Source organism: Lepisosteus oculatus, chromosome 17 (assembly GCF_040954835.1).
Source record: "Lepisosteus oculatus isolate fLepOcu1 chromosome 17, fLepOcu1.hap2, whole genome shotgun sequence".
NCBI lineage: Eukaryota > Metazoa > Chordata > Actinopteri > Semionotiformes > Lepisosteidae > Lepisosteus > Lepisosteus oculatus.
The window spans coordinates 2,095,696-2,114,618 of NC_090712.1; the positions used below are offsets into that span (position 1 = coordinate 2,095,696).

The 18,923-nt window shown below is 41.8% G+C and overlaps 2 protein-coding genes across 3 annotated transcripts in view; one reads left to right on the plus strand and one right to left on the minus strand.

Moving 5' to 3' along the window:
• The window catches only part of pgbd5 (piggyBac transposable element derived 5), a 37,133-nt gene extending 28,121 nt beyond the window's left edge, over positions 1-9,012 (plus strand). The window contains exons 6-8 of one of the 2 annotated variants that reach the window (XR_011182292.1): positions 666-771; positions 1,959-2,214; positions 8,056-9,012. Coding sequence is in view for 1 of the 2 variants with exons in the window: in XM_006638400.3 (XP_006638463.1) it covers positions 666-771; positions 1,959-2,154 (302 nt within the window). In the remaining variant the exon portion in view is untranslated. Of the gene's footprint in view, positions 1-665; positions 772-1,958 lie in introns of both variants that reach the window. The other variant, XM_006638400.3, reaches the window with a different exon arrangement.
• Positions 9,013-12,490: 3,478 nt separating this feature from the next.
• The window catches only part of galnt2 (UDP-N-acetyl-alpha-D-galactosamine:polypeptide N-acetylgalactosaminyltransferase 2), a 78,937-nt gene continuing 72,504 nt past the window's right edge, over positions 12,491-18,923 (minus strand). The window contains exons 13-16 of the mRNA XM_015362512.2: positions 18,018-18,101; positions 17,200-17,326; positions 16,183-16,302; positions 12,491-15,092 (exon numbers count right to left, since the gene is read on the minus strand). Coding sequence (XP_015217998.2) covers positions 14,937-15,092; positions 16,183-16,302; positions 17,200-17,326; positions 18,018-18,101 — 487 coding nt within the window. The 3' untranslated portion in view covers positions 12,491-14,936. The remainder of the gene's footprint in view (positions 15,093-16,182; positions 16,303-17,199; positions 17,327-18,017; positions 18,102-18,923) is intronic.

Here is an 18,923-nt window from a genome sequence, read left to right on the forward strand (position 1 = left end):
AAATGTCCAGGTCCTTCCCTCCATGTACTAAAACTTCAGTGGTCAAAGATCCCTTATTTCCCCAAAAATCTATGTTCCCATAAAGATCACATTTCTGAGTTAAGAAAGATCCAAAACTACGATAAAAACAAATAGTTCATGTTTTCTCTCTTTTTACTGTAGAATTTTCCTCTCTTTATTTTTCTCATCCCTTTTTGCACTTTTAAAATTGGATTCACTGCAGGAGGGAACCCTGCTGTTACAATGTACTGTGTGCTGGTCAGTAGGTGCAGCAGTGCTAAAAGTGTTGGAGAGCTGGCCGAACCTGGAATGATGGTGTGAAACCTTTGCAAGTTAGAACAAAAGTCATAAATGACAAGAAGCCATTTGGCTCATCTTCTAGCCTGTGTGGTAGATGGTAGCTAATTGATCAAGGATCTCAGCCAGTTATGTCTTGAAATAAACCAGGCTATCAGCTTCAACATGACTGGGTACCTTGTTCCAGACTCCCAGTTCATTACATGTAATGAATCTATGAAAGAATTTCCTAAAACTGAGGAATTTTCGTGTGACAGTCAGGTTATTGGGGGAGTCTGTGACAGAGAAACACGTCTTGCTCCTAGATAGTTGATCAACGTCTTTACCTGTTACTGTTCTAATTCAGTGTGTCTTTGTGTCCCGATTAGGAATGATCATTAAGAGGAAAAGTGGTGAAATCCCCTGTCCCTTAGCAGTGGAAGCCTTTGCAGCCCATCTCAGCTACATCTGCAAATATGATGACAAATACAGCAAGTGAGTGACGTTTATGACTACAGTCACACTTTACAATAAGTGTCCATGATTACAGCAGAATTATACGTGCAGTAGCTCATGATATCCACATGATCAGTCTGTTTGTGTGTAAAGTACTGCAACAATTTAGAAAACATAACCCTGTGCCTAAATATTTACTCATATATTGTATATCTGCAGCAGCCTTAGAGTGCAAATATGTGCTGACAAAAACACAATGAAATTCTATAAAGCATTTTTGTTTTAATCAGGTAATAAATAAGAAAATGTACAATAAATAAAAATAATCCATCAGAGAAATGTCTTCCTATGAGAAAAGTGATCATCTTGTGAGAAGAGGGGCAATTAAGTCAAGTGCTAATGAACAAAAGTCAATTGTTTTTTTTCCCATTATTACCCCCCCAAAAAAGCTTTCTGTAATTATATGATTTCAGGTTTGCGTGTCAAAAAATGGCACCAAAGTCCCCTTTTCCTAACTAGAGAACAGCTGCACACAGCAGCTATTAATGCCTGCCCCAGATTTCCTAGACAGGTCCCTAATTAGGAAGGTCTTAACCAGGCAGGAGCTGTTCATTAATGACTGTCGGAGATGCCCGTTATTATGGATGAATTTTGCCGGCAGAAGTGAACAACTGTGACTGCTGGAGGGAAACCCTAGAGGAACAGTAAAAAATACCAACCCATCTACAGCACTGTCAGTGACTCCCACTGATACCCTGCACATACTAATAGCATTTGTGTTAAAATGCTGAAACATTTTTAACACAGCCTCACATCAAAAGCATTAATTATGTGCCTGCACATGACACTGAATACCATTTTGCCCCCAAATGAGATGTTTAAACACAGTGTGAACACCTAAAGCAGATGTGACAGATGTCTGTGCTCCTGCACCTGAGGGTGTTTCTGAAGATGGTCCAGTTTAGAGCAACTAAGACACCTAATTAACGTTTCAATCCGATTTTTCTTCTAAGGGCTTTTATAGGCCATCATTAAGAATGTGTGACTCCTTCGAGATGCAGAAACGTCAAAAGATTTGGAGAACCTGGAGAATAATGTCACCTTTGCCCAGATACTAATCAACATCTCCAGAGGACAAATCTTTTGCCGGTGTTCTAGATTGGCGTACTGCAGGATTGTTTCGGTAAAAGATCCTGTTTCTTTCTGTTGAAATTGCTTTCTTACAGATATTTTATCTTCCACAAGCCCAACAAGACCTGGCAGCAGGTGTTCTGGCTGACGATAAGCATTGCCATCAACAACGCCTATATACTGTACAAGATGTCAGACGCCTACCACGTGAAGCGCTACAGTAGGGCCCAGTTTGGGGAGAGACTGGTACGAGAGCTCTTGGGGTTAGAGGACTGTTCTCCCACACAGTGAAGACCTGCGTCCCAGCCCCCAGACCATTACTCACACACACACATACTCACACCCCCCCAGGTAAGCTTGGTCTCTCACACACCCACACCCACACACATACCTGCACCCACTGAGAGGGGGCCGACAGCACGGGCAAAGAGAAGGCAGTCAGTGATGGAAATCGGGAAGATGGGAGAGAGGAAGGCAGCTCTTCCCGATTCCAAACACGGAGGGGCGTTCTCTGAAACGTGTTCAGGAAAACGAGACGCAGACTGTCCTTGATGTTCAGCGCCCATCCAACTTCACCACAGTTAGGCCTCATGACCTGATTGAGCCTCAGTGAGCGAGCAGGTTGCATGGAGAACTGACATGAAATCACATTGTTCCACTTTTTTTTGTTGTTGTTGTTGTTGAATCCACACTTTGGTTATGTGTTTAAATTCGAGTTGAGAAACAAAAAGATTCTTTGAGGAACTTTCATGGAATATGTAGGGGGAAGTGGCTCACGCCTGCGTCCGTCTGTGTAAATGAGTGTACATAACCTATATCCATATTAAATGATGTCTAGTGTGTTAACAAAGCAGGCGGGCCTATCAAAGAGCCAAGACCGGAAGGGTCAGCTCACAGTAAATATATATGCAGAAACACGATTCATGGATGCACTTTTTCTAAAAATTTTCATAGCGGCCGAGGGCATTTGGAGTGTCGTGCTATCACTTCCCTATTCCGGACAGCTCATTTCTCAGAAATGTATGTACAGTAAAACGCACTCAAGTGATTGTAAAAGAAAAGAGTCAGTCAACCTTCTTTCTGACCTTTCAGCGTTGGAGCCGGTCACAGGTCACCTCACCCCTCCCCCTTCCTCTGAGGTCTCGGGATGATCCGATCAATCCAGATAATTAATAAGAGAAGGAAGGGGGAGGGGGGGAGGGATGGGTCCCATTTGCTGCTGGAAACAATACATTTACAGGCTCGTTCACAGAATAGCATGAGGGGGTGACTTCTATTTTCTTCCCCTCCTAGATCATCGGTCTGCATTTCAAAGGCTTTCTGCGGGTTCATGCCTTTTCTTTTCACGGCCCAGGAAACAAAAATCAGAATAAATGAGTCTTTACCTTAGTTGCCATTTTGCCCCCACCCCGGATATCGGTGGGTGTCATGAAGGAGTCACCTGATATAGCCGGATGCTACTGGGGAGGAGCGTGGCACCATCCCTCACCAAGCAGCAGGAAGCAAAACGGGTTAGGGAGCAGCTCCGATCTCCCCCTGCTGCTCGGGCTTGTGGGCAGATGCTTTTACAGGGCCTCTAATGCAGTCTTACGCAAAACCCAACGCATAAATCATTCAAAACAACAAAGCTTTCCCCAAGCTCGTTCTCCAGCTTCCCCAGAACTTACATTATTCTTATACGCTGCTTTCATGTTGATTGGAATGACAAGTTGGAGATGCTAGATTAAAAAAAAAAAAGATTTGGGTGACTAATCTTATCAGGCCCGAGTAAATGAGCAGTAGGGGTATGGAGCAGCAGCAGCTGATCTTTTTGCTAAGAACTAAAAACGCCTGTTGGCTCATGGCCACTGTTCTAATACAAAAAAAAAGCTTCTGGGACCCCACTGAAAGCGGGCTGTTGCGCTGCAGATTAATCTAGTAATGAATGCTGGAAGGGTTCCATCGCTCTGAAGGGCAAGAGCCTCTTGGGCTGAGCAAATGGAAGTCTGTGTGTCGGAGGTCTAATACCGTCTCAGCATCTCGCCATTGAAGGAATCACGCAGTTGTCAAAGACTTTGATCTGCTAAGCAAGTTAAAGAAACAGGATATACTGATCGAATGCTGATCAGATGAGGAGATGAAAGGGCGACCAATTTATTTAAACTGTAGTAAAAGTTAAACTCGAATACTACCCACGGAGAAAAGTATTTGGACTCTTCAGTAACAAGTGATTGCATGTGATGTTACATTCAGTGGCTGAAGATCACAGTGGCTGTGTCGTGTGATGTTTCATGCATTTTAATCGTCCGCATTGACAAGCTTGAGTGTAGCTCTCAAACTACAAAATCAAAAAATGTCTGATTGTATGAAGTTCCCCCTTTGGCTGTACACTGCGTAAATGCTGTTCAGCTGTGCTGTGCTGTGACTTCAGGGACAATTTAAAACTAAATTTAATTAACCTAACCCTTTTTCGCCTTAAACATAATGGAGTACTTAATTCCATTTGGTCATCAGTAATATCATGTCAGGGAAGGTCTTTAAATAGAAAACTTTGTTCTTTATTGATTAAAAGCATTTAACTCTTCCCAAATATAAAAAAGGCATTTTTCCTTCGAAGAATTGTTTCTTCACAGTGATACTTTTTAATTCTAAAGTTTGTCTTTTAGTAGCATCTCCAAATCTAGGACCAGTGGTGGACAAATATACTGTAGGCGAAGTAGACGGTAGGCCATATATTTTTTTGATGATTTATAGCTTCACGGTCTTCAGAAGATAATGTCAGCGTTCAAAAATGGAAAGATATGCTTTGCGACTATAGGCATCATCAAGAGAGTTTTGAGCTGAATCGTGTAACGTTTCCAACATTTGCTGTTCAAGATTGCTCAAGGACCTTCTTATGGTACAGTGCAGAGTACAGGGCTGTGGGGATGGATCTCGATTTGTTTGCAGATATAAACAATATCAAGAAGAAGGAGAGAAATGTCAATATGAATTGACAGGCGCAAGTGCATTGACTGCTTTGTGTAAGCCCTTGAAATTCCTAAGGAAGAAAGTGAACTCTGCCATGCCTGCTGTGGCTGGTTTTTAGCTGGTTTTGAAGGGCTGTTTTTATTACAATCACTGTGAATTCTTGAAAGGCAGAGCGGGGTACATCTTAGTCACTGTTCATGAATATAAGAAACATGTAGAAAGTAAGTGTGTGTGTCTGTAGGCTACCGAGGTGGCATGTGATGTTTTGTGCGGTGTGTAGAAAATACAAAGAATGTATTTAATTACAAAGATATATCACTGATTTACATATAGGATATCTAAATATAGGAAGTGTGGACAGGATGAATAGATTTATTTAGGATAAGACACGAGATTGTATTTGAATTTGAAAGCAAAAGAAACTCTTGTCCCTGTGTGTGACTGTCACATCGTAGAAATGCTCTGAAAGACTGCAAATAGAACACGCTTGGAATTGGATCCCATGGTAACATTCAGTACAAAGCTACTCTTTTCTCTATGTTCATAAAAAACATCATTTTGTGTGTAGTCTGTTTTCAATGCTGTGGCATATTCAAAAAGCCTTTGTGAGAGAGAGAGAGAAATTAAGAAAAAATAGCTTTTTAAAACTCCTGTCCTGCTTTTAAAAATCTAGATCAAAGTAATGCAGCAAGAAAAGACTTTAATCTAATTCTAAAAATTAATTAAAAAATCTTAAATATAGCTTTGGCAGAATAGCTGAGGTTCATTATGGGTTTACAAAAAGAAGGACAGATTGTGTGTTGGAGGAAAGTTTTAAGATGATGGAATCCTTATCTTCTGAGTTTGCAGATGATCTTTGAAAGGGACTGTTTGGAGAACATTCCTCGATGTTTTACGAACAGGACCCATTTCATAGTTCATCTCTGCATAATATTCACAATTCTGTATGGAAAACACAATGAGAGTTTCAGCTTGCTTTCTCCAGGAAAATATTTCAGGGAATTGTAGGGTCCAAAGTGTATTACCTCAGTCCTGTCAAGGTAATATTTTTGTTGTTTAGCAAGTGCTATAGGACTTTGGTATAAAAAGCTTAGCTCATCAGGCCTGTTTTGTTTTAAAAATGTTCACATTTCTGTATATTATACACTTTAATTACAGCCAGTGCTCAGTTCCTGATAATTAACACCAAAGCAATGTAGGGGAACTGATAAGACTGAAATCTGAAATCCGTTTCAAGCTGCACTCTGATGTTAATTAGCTCCACCTAAATCTGCAGAACTCCAGTGGGTTTAATTAAAGAGATAACAGAGGATGCGGTGAATTCCCATAATGTCACCTGGTGGGCTGTTTCTTTAAAGATCCCTTTTTCAGACTTGAGGCTTGAAACGCTCAAAATTTTAATTTTGGAAAACTCAAAACGCAACGGGTAGAAAAGCAATTTGCACTTTTATGAGAGAAGAATCTTTCTTCATCTGTTCTTCATTCTCCTTGCAGAATTTGATGGTTGATTTGCAATTTCATTAAACCAACACACTAGTAGATGCATCAACAACATTAGCAATAACAGTTTTCTAGTGATTCAAAGCATTACTATTGAAAATTAAATAGCAAAGAAAAGATACAGCCTGGGCTGAAAACCACTAAAATGTTTCTGCACACTGCTGTGCTTAAGGAAAAATCATCCAAGACTCATTTTAAGTGATTTATGTTAAACACTGTTTGGCTGTTTGGATTCACTGCTCTCCTCCCCACTGAGAGCCAGTGTGTGGGGAGTGTACTGGTGCACTATGGCTGCTGTCACATCCTCCAGGTGGGGCTGCACACTGGTGGTGGTGGAGGGGAGTCCCCATTACCTGTAAAGCGCTTTGAGTGAAGTGTCTAGAAAAGCGCTATATAAGTGTTAAGCACTGGAAAAACAGCGACTTGACAGTTAGATGTTAGTTGCCCACGGTTTTAAGAGCAGTTGCAGGAGTTGTCAGACCTATAGTTAATGCTGCGGTAGAGTGTGACACCTCAAAGCACAATGAGAGGTATTCTAAAGTGAATATGACTACTTTTTAAAACTGACCATAGCTGACACTTGGATGTACGTGAATCTTCACAAAGATGTTACTAGGAACAGCGTGTTCTGTTGGAAATCCGTTTTAAAATGATAGTTTCTACAGACGTTGTGTGGTTAGCTACTGTTATATTATCCCTAGGCAGTAGAGTCATTTGTTGATTTTTGTATACTTTAATTTTTTATGTCCTTTAAACTGTTTGTAGAAGACCATTGTCTCCTGAAGCTGTTCCCCTGTTTTACAAACATGCACACTTTTTACCAGTTTAAACCTTGACCCAAGAGGGTAGAGGCAGGAGCTGCATTTAACACCTCAAGGACCTGCCTAGCACAAGCTCTGAAGCTGTATTGAATGTATCCACTACCAGGGAAAAACACATTTCAGTAGGCGCCCTACTGATGGAGTGGAGTGTGGCTTATATTCACAATTGGGCAAAATGTATAAGAACAAAAGAAGCTTTAATCCTACTGGTACTGTTCACAGGCTTCAACAGCAAGGCATTCAAATTTGATATCTTAAGTAAGTGTATAGAGAAGTGGGCTTTTAATATCCAATACTTAACTGAAAATTAAAATAAATTAAAATATTCAGATTTATTTTATCCCCCATCAAAGTAACAGTAAAGCTTTTCTTTTAGCTTGTTACTGTGTTGAAAAAACTCACATATACCTTAAGGGAGTCCAAGTGGCTAACAATGACTTCAGAGTTTAAAGAAAGGTTAAGCTGATTTCTGGCACTGCTTTTCTTTTGAGTTGAGGTCTGTTTCAGGGATGTAGGGATATCAGCAATGCAGATTCTCCTGAGCATCGGGATTATACACTGGCTCTTTAATGCTAGCCCCTTGCTAATTAACCAGACTGTGCAAACTGGTGTAACCACTCCTGTGAGCTTGGGCTACAACAATAATGTGGGATCTGTAAAAACTAAAAATGTTTAGTAAGGCACAGATGATGAAAAAACTTTCTCCCACCTGAATGTTTCTCTGAAACTCATTTCAGATTAATTCACTAGTAGGAGTTTCAAGTCTCCTCACGCCAAAAATGTAAACTGCCTGCAGGACTGTGGCTCTTCAGGCACGAGGTAGTACTCCTGCTCAAAGTCTATATTTTAGTGATAAATGTTTATTCTTGCATCTCCACCTCAGACAACTAACATCTAGTGTGTTCATGTGCCTCTGACTCAGGCTGATTGCAGTGACACCAGCGAGCTCAACAGTCTTCATCTCCAGGAAGACTCATGTAAGAGTTGTCAGCTTCCATCTGCTTTATCTGATGCTTGTATTTAACAGAGGAACCCAAGACTCAAGATTGTGGCCTTCGGTTACAAGGGCCTGCCCCTGCTGAGGCGGTGAAGCACAGCTTTTGGGAAAGTTAGTAATGTCCTTTTGGTCAAATTGGAAATAAAATGATCTGCGACCAGAACTTCTGAAAACAATTCCACAAATATTCCAATTGAAATTGTCTTGAGTAACTAGGTTGACTTACTAATGATTTGAAATTTCCTTATTGGGTAGCAACAAAATACTTGTGCAATTCTCTTTTGTTTTAAACAAAACTGTTGTACTTATAAAGAACCTCCTGTTATGGTATTTGGATAGAGAAGGTAAATTTGGCCAAATTCTTAAAAGCTGTTTTAAAATAGCATTTATATTGTATGAAAATTAGACCATATTGCATTTATTCTAATGTCTATTCCATCAGCCATCTTCCTACAAGCACTGGGCCAAAAATTGTTGGTTTTTTTCCCCATTTTCAAGCACACCTACAATTTTCTGTCATTGACTCTGGTCTGTGAGATGTAAAAATGTTTGTACACAAAAATCAATTATGAAGAAACGGTGAAATATAAAACAAAGAGAAACTGTGATGTGCTGTGAAAAAAAAATGCTCTTATGTGTGTGTGTCTGTGTCATAGTTGTCGAAGTGGATAAATGAGTGATCATGTTTCAAGGCAGAGTGTGTTTTTTACATGTGCAGCCATTCAAGATTTAATTTTAACTCATGCAAGACGCGCCACCATGAGAAGATTAATTCATGCACTGGATTCTCTTTTATGTACCATGTTTTGTTTATGTGACTTTACACAAATTTGCACACTTCTAATAAATGTTTATGGATTTTGTAAACGCTGTTGGGGTCCGAGTTCCGTCACGGGTGCCGTTAAGTGTATTCCTTTGTAATTGTGTTGAGTTAAAGCAACTTTGCACACACAGTGTTTGAAAGCCAGCTCAGCTTCATGCAGCTGAAAGATCACTGGTTTGAGCATAATGGGATGCATAATGGGATGGAACTGACCAGGTGCTACCAGGACAGTGGGCTCAGCATCAGCCTTGACTTTACCAGTTTGCCAAACACCTGCATGTCTGCAGTGTCATTACCAAAAGCTGTTTCTGAAGCCTTAACTGGCGCGAGCTCTCAGAGCTCATAGAGGAAAATGAAACATAGCTCTGACACATTCCAAGGGACATGGGCAATTTTCTTTCCTCCCTTCTGTGCTGGTACATGGGTTATACAGTAGCACTGACCTACGTTCAGGAATGCTGAAAAAAAAAAACCTCTCCTCTTCTTTTCATCCTGTCTTACAGCAGACTTTCCTCAACCTTAAGACCTGAGGCCTGTGGGCGTCTTTTTAATCAGCTATATAGTTTTATTGTGACGGCATTATCTCTGGCTTGCTGCCTGGCTTCACTAAATAAAAATACCCCCCCCAACCCCCCTCCTTCAAACATTTAAAAGATCACCAAATCAAATTTCAGCACTGCAGATTTCAAAAAGCTTTGACCTCCAAAGCTGATGGAGCCAGGAGATGAGTTTTTGGCTCATGCTATTTCAAGAGATAAATCCATCCTGTTCCTTCGTGTGTTAGCTACATTTTTTTCTGCCGTTACCCTCAGGATCCTTCGCTGGCAGTTCCTCTAACTCCCCAGATGATGATGTGGCAGAGCTGTCAGTTACAGATCTCCTGTGGGTGTTGAATTGAGTTGATCGCTGACAGATGGCCGGTTTCAGTGCTGAACCTTTGTGACACTGCAATGCACAAACTGCCATATGAGACACTTCACAACTGCTGGCCTGTAGATTAGGTCTGACAGCAGGAAAGATGAGATAATCAAGCATTTTGACTTCTGAAACACTCCATCAGGATGCAAAACAGCTGATTCTAGGGCATAGAGGAACGTCCACCCAGCTGTAACCCCACCTAGCAGTATTTTCCAGAACGGCACTATGATACCATTACTATATCTGGTGAGATAAATGGAAATGGTCTTTTTTGTCACCAATACTGACAGGCTATAAGAACTGAACCCTTTCAGCTTTCAACAGAGAAGACAAGGGGGACCAGATACAGTCAACACTACAAATTTCTTCCAAATGAACAGGAAACACAAACCAGAGGCCACATGCACAAACTACATGGAAGTGCATTTAAAACCAAGAACAGGAAGCACTTTTTTTTTTTTTACCCGGGTCTGGGAGAAGCTACCCAGACAAGTTAACAAAGCCAATATCCTGACGTCTTTCACGAAACAGCTGGATGAAATCCTTGGGTCAATTGTTAACTACTAAACAGTCTAGATGGTTTGAATGCCCTCCCCTCATTTTCACAACCTGTACCTGAGATCGAGCAGCTTATGACACCTTCTGCTATATTATTGTGCCCTGCAAACAACCACAAGACAGGGCTTCTACCTCTTGATCCATTCAGCTCACAACTGTACTTGCATCTTACCTGCAGCAGGTTCTGCTCTGGGGTTGATGACAGACGTAGTGAAAATCTAAGATAGCTGGAATATGTGCTCGGGAAAATAAATTTCTTCACAGAAAGCAGGACTTCTCCCAGACTTGACAGTTACACACTGCTTAAACAAGGGAGGAAAAAAAAGAAGTAAAGAGCTTAATGGAGCCAGTAATTACAGCCATTGTTTTGTTCAATCGGTGCTGCTGACATGACAGATCCCTTTTGAGATCACACACGCATCCAGGAAGCCTACAGCCGAGAGCAGAAAAACAGCGACGGCAAGTATCCAGCAAGTTCAGGATGCAAAAGCAAAAGAGAGAAAAGCCAAGTGTCGCAGCCGAGACAAAGGAGCCAGAATGAGATGAGATGTTCAATTAGACAGAAATATGGCAGAGCAATTTAATGCAACAAGATCTTTTGAAACGTTCCAGAAATTGCTTTTCCAAGAATGATTTTTTGAATTTCCAAAACAATATTATTTAAGTGAATTTTAACAGGGATAGTTCTTGATTGGTTCATGTGTACCATAGTACACTATTTCTTAGGAATCACGGAACAGTTGCTTAACAGCAGTGAAAGAATTAAATACACAGTTTAATATCCAGTGTTATTTATATGGGATGAAGGAGGGTCTCTTAAACAAGATGTTTTAAGTGTATTGGATGATGATAATCTGTCCCAGTGATGAGGCAGATGTCTGTGCAGCTGAGACCTTGAGAGAAACTTATGTCACAGAAGCCAGTGTGAAAGACCCAGTGTGGACCAGTGCAGGATTCATCTCTCCCTTCTGCAGCACAGCTTCAGCTCCTGACCAGGGTGGGTCTTTAAAGCAGAAGAGGGGTGTGATAGGGAGGTCTCCATACTCCAAACTTGACCCTTCACTCTCGTGTGTCCAGGAACACACCTGTGGTATAATCAGGAAGTCTGCAGGACATTCTGGTTATCTGGAGTTGAATCTCAACTGACTCATTTGATTAGATGAAGGATTCAAACATACAGGTGTAACTGAGGAAAAGTGTCAATGATGGATGGCTATCCATATCCTCATCCCAATTAAAAATGAAGCAGTCATGTAGCAGATCCTCCTACTGAGGTAAGAAGGTTAATACCGGGGAAAGACGGGACTTTCCCAACCTCAGTGTAGTCCGAAACCTATGGGTCATTCGGATTCCCTTTTCACTCATGTCCTAATCCAACCCACTTATCCATTTGATTTTTTCAATTGTATAACATTAGCATGCCCAAAGAGGTTGGGCAGCCAGCTGACCTTGGACCTCTAGAGGTTTTCTTTTCTCCTTACTAAAGAGTTTTTGGTTCCTCTCCTCCGTTGTCTTCTGGTCTTTTCCGTTCTGTATTCACAACATGTACGGTCACTTGCTCTCTTAAGCGCCTTGGGGCAGCCTTGTTGTGAAAGGCGTTATAGAAAAATAAACTGATTTGAATTGAATAATCCGGCTTGACTGGAAGCCAGACCTGCGATATTTACTACTCCTGGCCCAACAGCAGTCGATAAATTGTTCCAGTTGTTAGAACCTCCCTCACCATATCTCAGGCTTACCCCCAGACAGTACCATTTAACCCACGTTGTCTGGCCGCAAGACTTTACCAGAATATTCTGCACTTAGGCGTTGTGTGCTGAGCTGTTTTATAGACAGGAATCAGCCTCAGCCGTCAGCAAGCTGATGTCTTTAATAACCTTGTAAATGATGTAAAACCTTTTCTCTCTAGAATGCTCTCCTCCAGCCTAACCCAGTGTTAACCCTCCAGATCTAGCTACTAGTGCTGTTACAGGTCCCTTGTGAAAACACTTACACATAACCCTTGAGTGCACAGAACATCAGTGAAAAGGAAATGAAGAAAGATTCCTTTTAAGACTTCCCTTTATGTATAAACAGATTTATTTAAGTTAATCTTTTTCTCGTCCAAAGTTGTTTTTTCGCCATATCTATAAAACATTGAACAATTACAAGCTCTATACAGTAGACCAACTATCATCATTTTATTTTTATAAACCAGTTGCTGTACCACATGGCTTGATTTACAGATGTTGTGTTGTAACCACTCCCCTGCCCACCCCCACTCTCAGAAAAAGTGACTTTTACATGATGATTAGTAGGACTTCAATTGACTGGGACTATCAATTACCAGAGGATTTGTAACAGATGAAGTAAGGAGGCTTACTGTCATTTCACAATGGGTTCATATATTTTTTTTATCTTATACTACCAGGTGCATTTTTTTCTAAATTAAAGTACAAATCCATTGACATTGTAAATGAAACAGTAAATAACTTTGGCACACTGTGCTATGTAAACATTTCATCCAATTAAAAAGTATTAAAGTAGTTGTTTTTCCATTCTTCCCCGCCCCCATCCCACTTTCCTTAAAATGAACTAAAGAATTGTTTTAGAACTATCTTACAAAAAAGGCTCGATTCAACCACTTCTAGATTCTCAAAGGACATCTGATGAGTCTTGCTCTCCGTTCTGCTATGAAGCACCATGTGCTGTCATAGTTATGACAAGGGTTACATATGAATGACTTTTTCCTCCATGCTCTGCAAGTGCATTTCTCTTTGACACGCTGGCTGGTGTTAAAGATGTTCACTCTTCAGACAAGAAGGCCGTTCTCAATCAACTCCAGACCTACAGGCACCCCTTTTTGTGCAATGTGCAGCTACAGTTTCTCACATGCAAAATGGCCACATTTCCTGCTAATCTCTGGAGTCAAGAAGACTAAATCTGCTGCAACGGTTTGACGGCTTTTAGATGTTATTAAGTACATGTGCGCAGCCTGTAGGCATAAGAGCCACATCAGGGTATCTTATTGCTTTTTTCAGTCTTTGTATGTGCAGGACTGACTTAAGAGATGGTAGCCCCTTCTTTGCCTTCCTTTCATAGTCTTTGGAATACTTTGCTGACGCACATGAAGCACATTTCACATGTGATGGGCATATCGAAAGGCAATTACCTCTGTTTTTAAGAAATCAGAAAAAAATAAAAATCATAATAACTGGGACTTAAAATGGTCAATCATAACACAAAAGAACGTGCAGTGAAATAACCATCCCTTGACTGTTTGGTACAGTTTCCTTACAGCCTTTTCCTGCCAGCTTCCCCGGACCATGACCAGGTAAGTTCAACTCTGAAGAGAACTGATGTGGTGCAAGGATTTAACTTTGAAAGACAAACATGGCCGAATTTGAGTTTCTCAAACCTGCGCGTTGCTGGAAAACCAACTGAAACAGAGACCAGCCCAGCTGAACGCACGCCTGTGTCACATCTCCTTTTTTCTACGTGCTGACCCAGCCTCCTTCCTGCCCTACAAAGCTCAGCCCACAACCTTGGGCGCAGGTGACAAACTAAAGGTGCATCTTAGAGGGAAACAAGGAACTGACCGAGAAGGTGGGGCTCTTTACATACACCAAAACCAGAAATACAGCTAGAATATTTTACAGAAGGTGAAACTCAATTTGGTTGGCTTTGATCGTTCTTCTTAGCGTTATTACTGTTTCTTCAATGTCGCTGAAAGAAAACACACAGAGCATGACAGACCTTTCTTCGCTCTTTTGAGGTTTACAAAAATAAAAGAGCGCCTATCTATTGTTTTTTCCAGATTACCACACAGGGCAAAGGGGGTAAGTTAAATACTGAAGAACAGTAGCATCCAGTGCTACAGTCCACACAGGTCCAGCAGCAACAAATCACCTGTTTCAATAACTCTGCTCCCAGTTTGTGTTGGAGGCCTCTTCAGCGTATCGTTTTTTTCCGTATCGAAAACCTTGATTCCTACAGTATGATTCAGACTCTCAAATAGAAATAGAAATATTTCGGATATTACATCATAGAAAATAGAACAGGTATTTCTCCAGCAGTTTGGAAAAAAAAAACACCCGACTCGGGCACCAGTTTCTTCTGCCGAAAGGAGGTGCTGGGAGTCAGGATCTGCTTCCCCTCAGCAGTTCAAAAACGTAGTCTTGACCGACCGCTTCGCCACTTTTCCAAAGAGGCACAGCCTGATAAGGTAAGGGACTCTATAACGTCTTTACATTCTACAGGATGAGGAATTAAAAATGAAATCAAAATTAATATCCACTGGGAATGCAGAGATATTCAGCGAAATGCAGGGAAAACCCTTCCAATTCCACTGGCGTCAAAAAAGGGTTTAGTTCCAACGCTGGGCCAGGATGAAACACTGAGGTATATAGTGAGATGGAGATCATCTCTTTCTCTCTGTCCTTATTATTCTTCTTTCAGCTCAATTTCCTTGCGTCTCTCTCTTTAGTATGTGCTGGATTTGAGAGGATTTTCTTGCTCCGCGGCCTCTTTACTGCTGCAGGTTCAACGTGAACTTCCACTGCTGTGTGAGGGATGGACTGCACACCTCCACGGTCAGCCCCCCACTCCGGGCACTGCGGCTGTCCAGACACAGGTTACTGCCCACGTGCCTCAGCTTGGAGTTGTTTTCAATCTGCTCCCATTTCTGAAAGAAAACCACAGCGCCAGCGTTAATCGCCACACGCCACACCTCCTCCTCCCAGGATGCACTGCTCTGTAGGAGCTGCACCAGGGAGAGAGATTTCTCTACAAGCCTGCTTGCTGGAGAACAGAATAACACAGCTTACATTTCCTAACTGGAAAGTTGCAGTTGAAACTAAAATACAGCTACAGTCATTTTTTAATGCATGTTTATGAACCCCTCCCCCACAGCATTTCTTTGCAAGTTCTGTCTCCGGGACAGTATCACACAGAGCCTTAAGGGCTCCTCAGCTTCACTCCAGCAGGCGAATCGGTTTTATTTTAGCATGGAGACAAAATTTCAGCCAAAGGGTTGGCTGAACAGGTTTGTGGTTTGTGGAAGCTGAGAGCAGATACCCGTCTCAGTGGAAACTACATGGAAGGGCATTGGAAACCAAGACCAGGAGGCACTTGCTTTTCCGGGTAGTGGAACACACTACCTGGACATGCTGCTGAAGCCAGTTCTCTGGTTTCTTCCAAGAAACAACTGGGCAACTATTCTTATGTTCATACATGAAAAGTGTAGCTAGCAATGTATGAGCAACCTTCAGTGTGTGCTTCAAACTCAAATCTTGCTCTGAGTCTTGTTCAGTCCCATGCTCTTATGGTTGAATTGTCAACTGAATGAGAAACCCCCTCACCCCGAGATTACCCCAGAACTTTTCTACTGAACGCGAAACCCCATCACCCCCACGTTACTTCAGAATGTTTCTACTGAACAAGAAACCCATCGCCCCCACGTTACTTCAGATCGTTTCTACTGAACAAGAAACCCCATCACCCCCATGTTACCTCAGACTTTTTCTACTGAATGTGAAACCTCATCACCCCCACGTTACCTCAGAACTTTTCTACTGAACGAGAAACCCCATCACCCCCACGTTACCTCAGAACTTTTCTACTGAACGAGAAACCCCATCACCCCCAGATTACCCCAGAACTTTTCTACTGAACGTGAAACCCCATCACCCCCATGTTACTTCAGAATGTTTCTACCGAATGAAAATCCCCATCACCTCCATGTTACCTCAGAACTGTGTGCCCTTTAAGCTCACCTGCCTGCTGTCGTTCTCTCGGCACCCCTGCAGCTTGATTTGCGATCCTGCAGCCCGGTCAACCACCGTCAGGCACAGATCCATGTGCTTGACAGATTTATCCTTAGTCAGGGCCCATTCCTGGAGGGAACACAGCAGAGAAAAGCATGATTCCGCTACACACTCCGCCTTGAAAGTCCCCTGGAAAATAAAGGAGGGACTCGACAGGACTGAGGTGCTGTCCCTGGCGATGGGACATGCATGACTATTGTAGTAAACTTCGAAACTGCCCTCATCAATGAACATCAGCTTATCAGATGGATCAGTGACAGCAGACATCAATGACGACAACAAGTGATCTAAAAAGAACTAACTAGTTTCACCAGTACACACAAGGAATGCTTCTAAATATAAGGTCTTAAGTTTATATATGAACTAAATATTTCATCAGTTACCTGAACTATTTGCTTAAGTAACCATTGTATACTTTGTACAATTACAAATATTAATTTATTCAGTGGATTTATTTAATATAACTTAGTTACCCCTCCAAAAATTGCTTCTTTTATTTTGCTTTTATCCAAAGCAATGTCTATTTGCACCCATTTATACAGTTGGAAATTTTACTGGAGAAATTCAGATGAAGTACCTTTCTCAAGGGTGAAACAGCAGTGTCCCACCAGACATTACAATTTAAATGATGATTTATCTTTATTGAAAAGACCACAACCTTGTGAGTCATAGTCAAGTGTTTTTATGAGAATGACACACATTAAAATGATTTACTACAGTTACTCAGCTCGCAGTGTGGCCCTTTCAAAAGCCACCCTCTTTTAGAAGACCTCATCCAAATTTCCATACATTGATTTTATTCATTTATTGGGCGAGTTTTTACTATATTTCAGTAGAAAACACATCCACTTTGCTACTGCTGCACATCTCTATGTCTGAAGGGTTGATCTGAAGGTCAAATGCAAGAAGAACGTGTGAAATAAAACTACAGAAGCTACTCCAGGTTGTAAAAACTCTGCACTGCACCTGGTTGCCTCCAGCATTGTGGCACTCGTACACTCCAACAACACCGTCTGCAAAATGCCCCAGGGTGTCCAAACAGTTGCTGCCCTGCTGTAGGGCTCCAAACGCAATGTCCTGGTGGTCTGGTACCCTGGTAAACGCATCACACAGGCAGTCAGAAAGGCTCATTTCAGTAAAACCCTCGTGAGTGCCCTGGAGCACAGTAACACATTCAAAGAGGCTGCAGTGCCCCCACAGGCACTGTGGAGACAGGCCAGGGCCAGCAGATGGCGCTAGTGTGCTGAGAAGCAGATACAAGACGACATTCCCTTAATTCCAGGATTTACAGCGAAGGGGAGAACAGCCAAAAGACGGCACATCTTGGAGGTTTAACGCAGACAGGAGAGATGGCTAATTGATTTGTACAATGTTTCCGGCTGCAATTGCCTCTATTTTTGGCTTTGTTGAGCTTTTGCCGAGAGTGTGCTTATGCTCTCCGTTACAGCATAGTTGGGCAATACATCCCAAAGCAGTAAATACTGTATAAAGAAAATCGGCAGCACCTGAGGTCACAAGTCTGTGATTTGCCATTCTCTGTTAGAATGGACAGTGAATGGTCTCTTAGCAAGGCTGAGCCTGAGGGAGCGAGTCCATCTCATCCAGCTCTCCCTCTCTGCCATGCATGAGAAATCAATTAAAACAAACACCAGTGGCTTAAAAAACAGGGTTTCTCCTTCTGCTATCTACACACTGTCAGGCTGATGCTTATAAAATGAGATGCTGACCTGTGTGGTAGAGTGTAAAACCATGTGCAAACCGACTCTGTGACTTGGCTCACTCACCTCAGCTCAGGATACACATTCTCCAGGTACCACTTGAAAGGTTTGCAGGCGAGCCTCTTTTTCATTTCCATTCGGCTCTGAATGCTGGGGGGAAGGCACAAGTCGCAGCGAGAGGAAAGAAAAAAAGATGGGATTTTATTTCCTTCTTTGCTTTCGACGAGTTAACAGCAACACAAATCTCCTGGCACACCACTGAAGAAAAGAAACTAAATAGGAGCTGAAACTGGGACTTAGTAAGAGCCAACATCAGAAAGCAACTCCACCATACCTCTTTCACTGCCTTTACAGTCCTGCTTCAGCAATGACCAGGAAGATATTACATATAATTAATTACAATTTATAAATGAGTAATAACACATTGATTTTATCTTTCCTTTTATTTTATTAGTTGAATGAACTTAAATATAGGCAGTCTGTGTCCAAAACAAGGACTATTTTATGAAGCATTTTTTATGGTCTTATTTGATAGCGACGCCTCCATTAAGTTAACTGAACACTTGTTCATGTTAGCTGGTTTCGATTAATACATTCTCATGACCAAAGCAGTGGAGTTGTTGAGCTGAGCAGCTACAGTGATGGAAGAGAGTATCTGGATCTAGTTTAGATATGCAAAGGATAGTCAAAACTTCAGGCAGTACCGTTAGGACATTTCAGCACTGCAGGCAACCCACAGTAAACCACAAGAATGCTAGGGGCACGAGTGGAGTTTTGTGGGCTGGGTTATCAATGTTCACTAGCTTCACACAGAAAAGGCAGTAATATTGAGCTTTGGCACAAAAATTCCGGGCAGGCCTTTGCTCAGAGGGGAAGACATGGGCAATAACAGATACTGAGCCTACGGAGAGGAGATTTGAAACGGCTCCTTCTCAGGTGCACCAAACCAAGCAGGCATAAGCTCCCATGAAA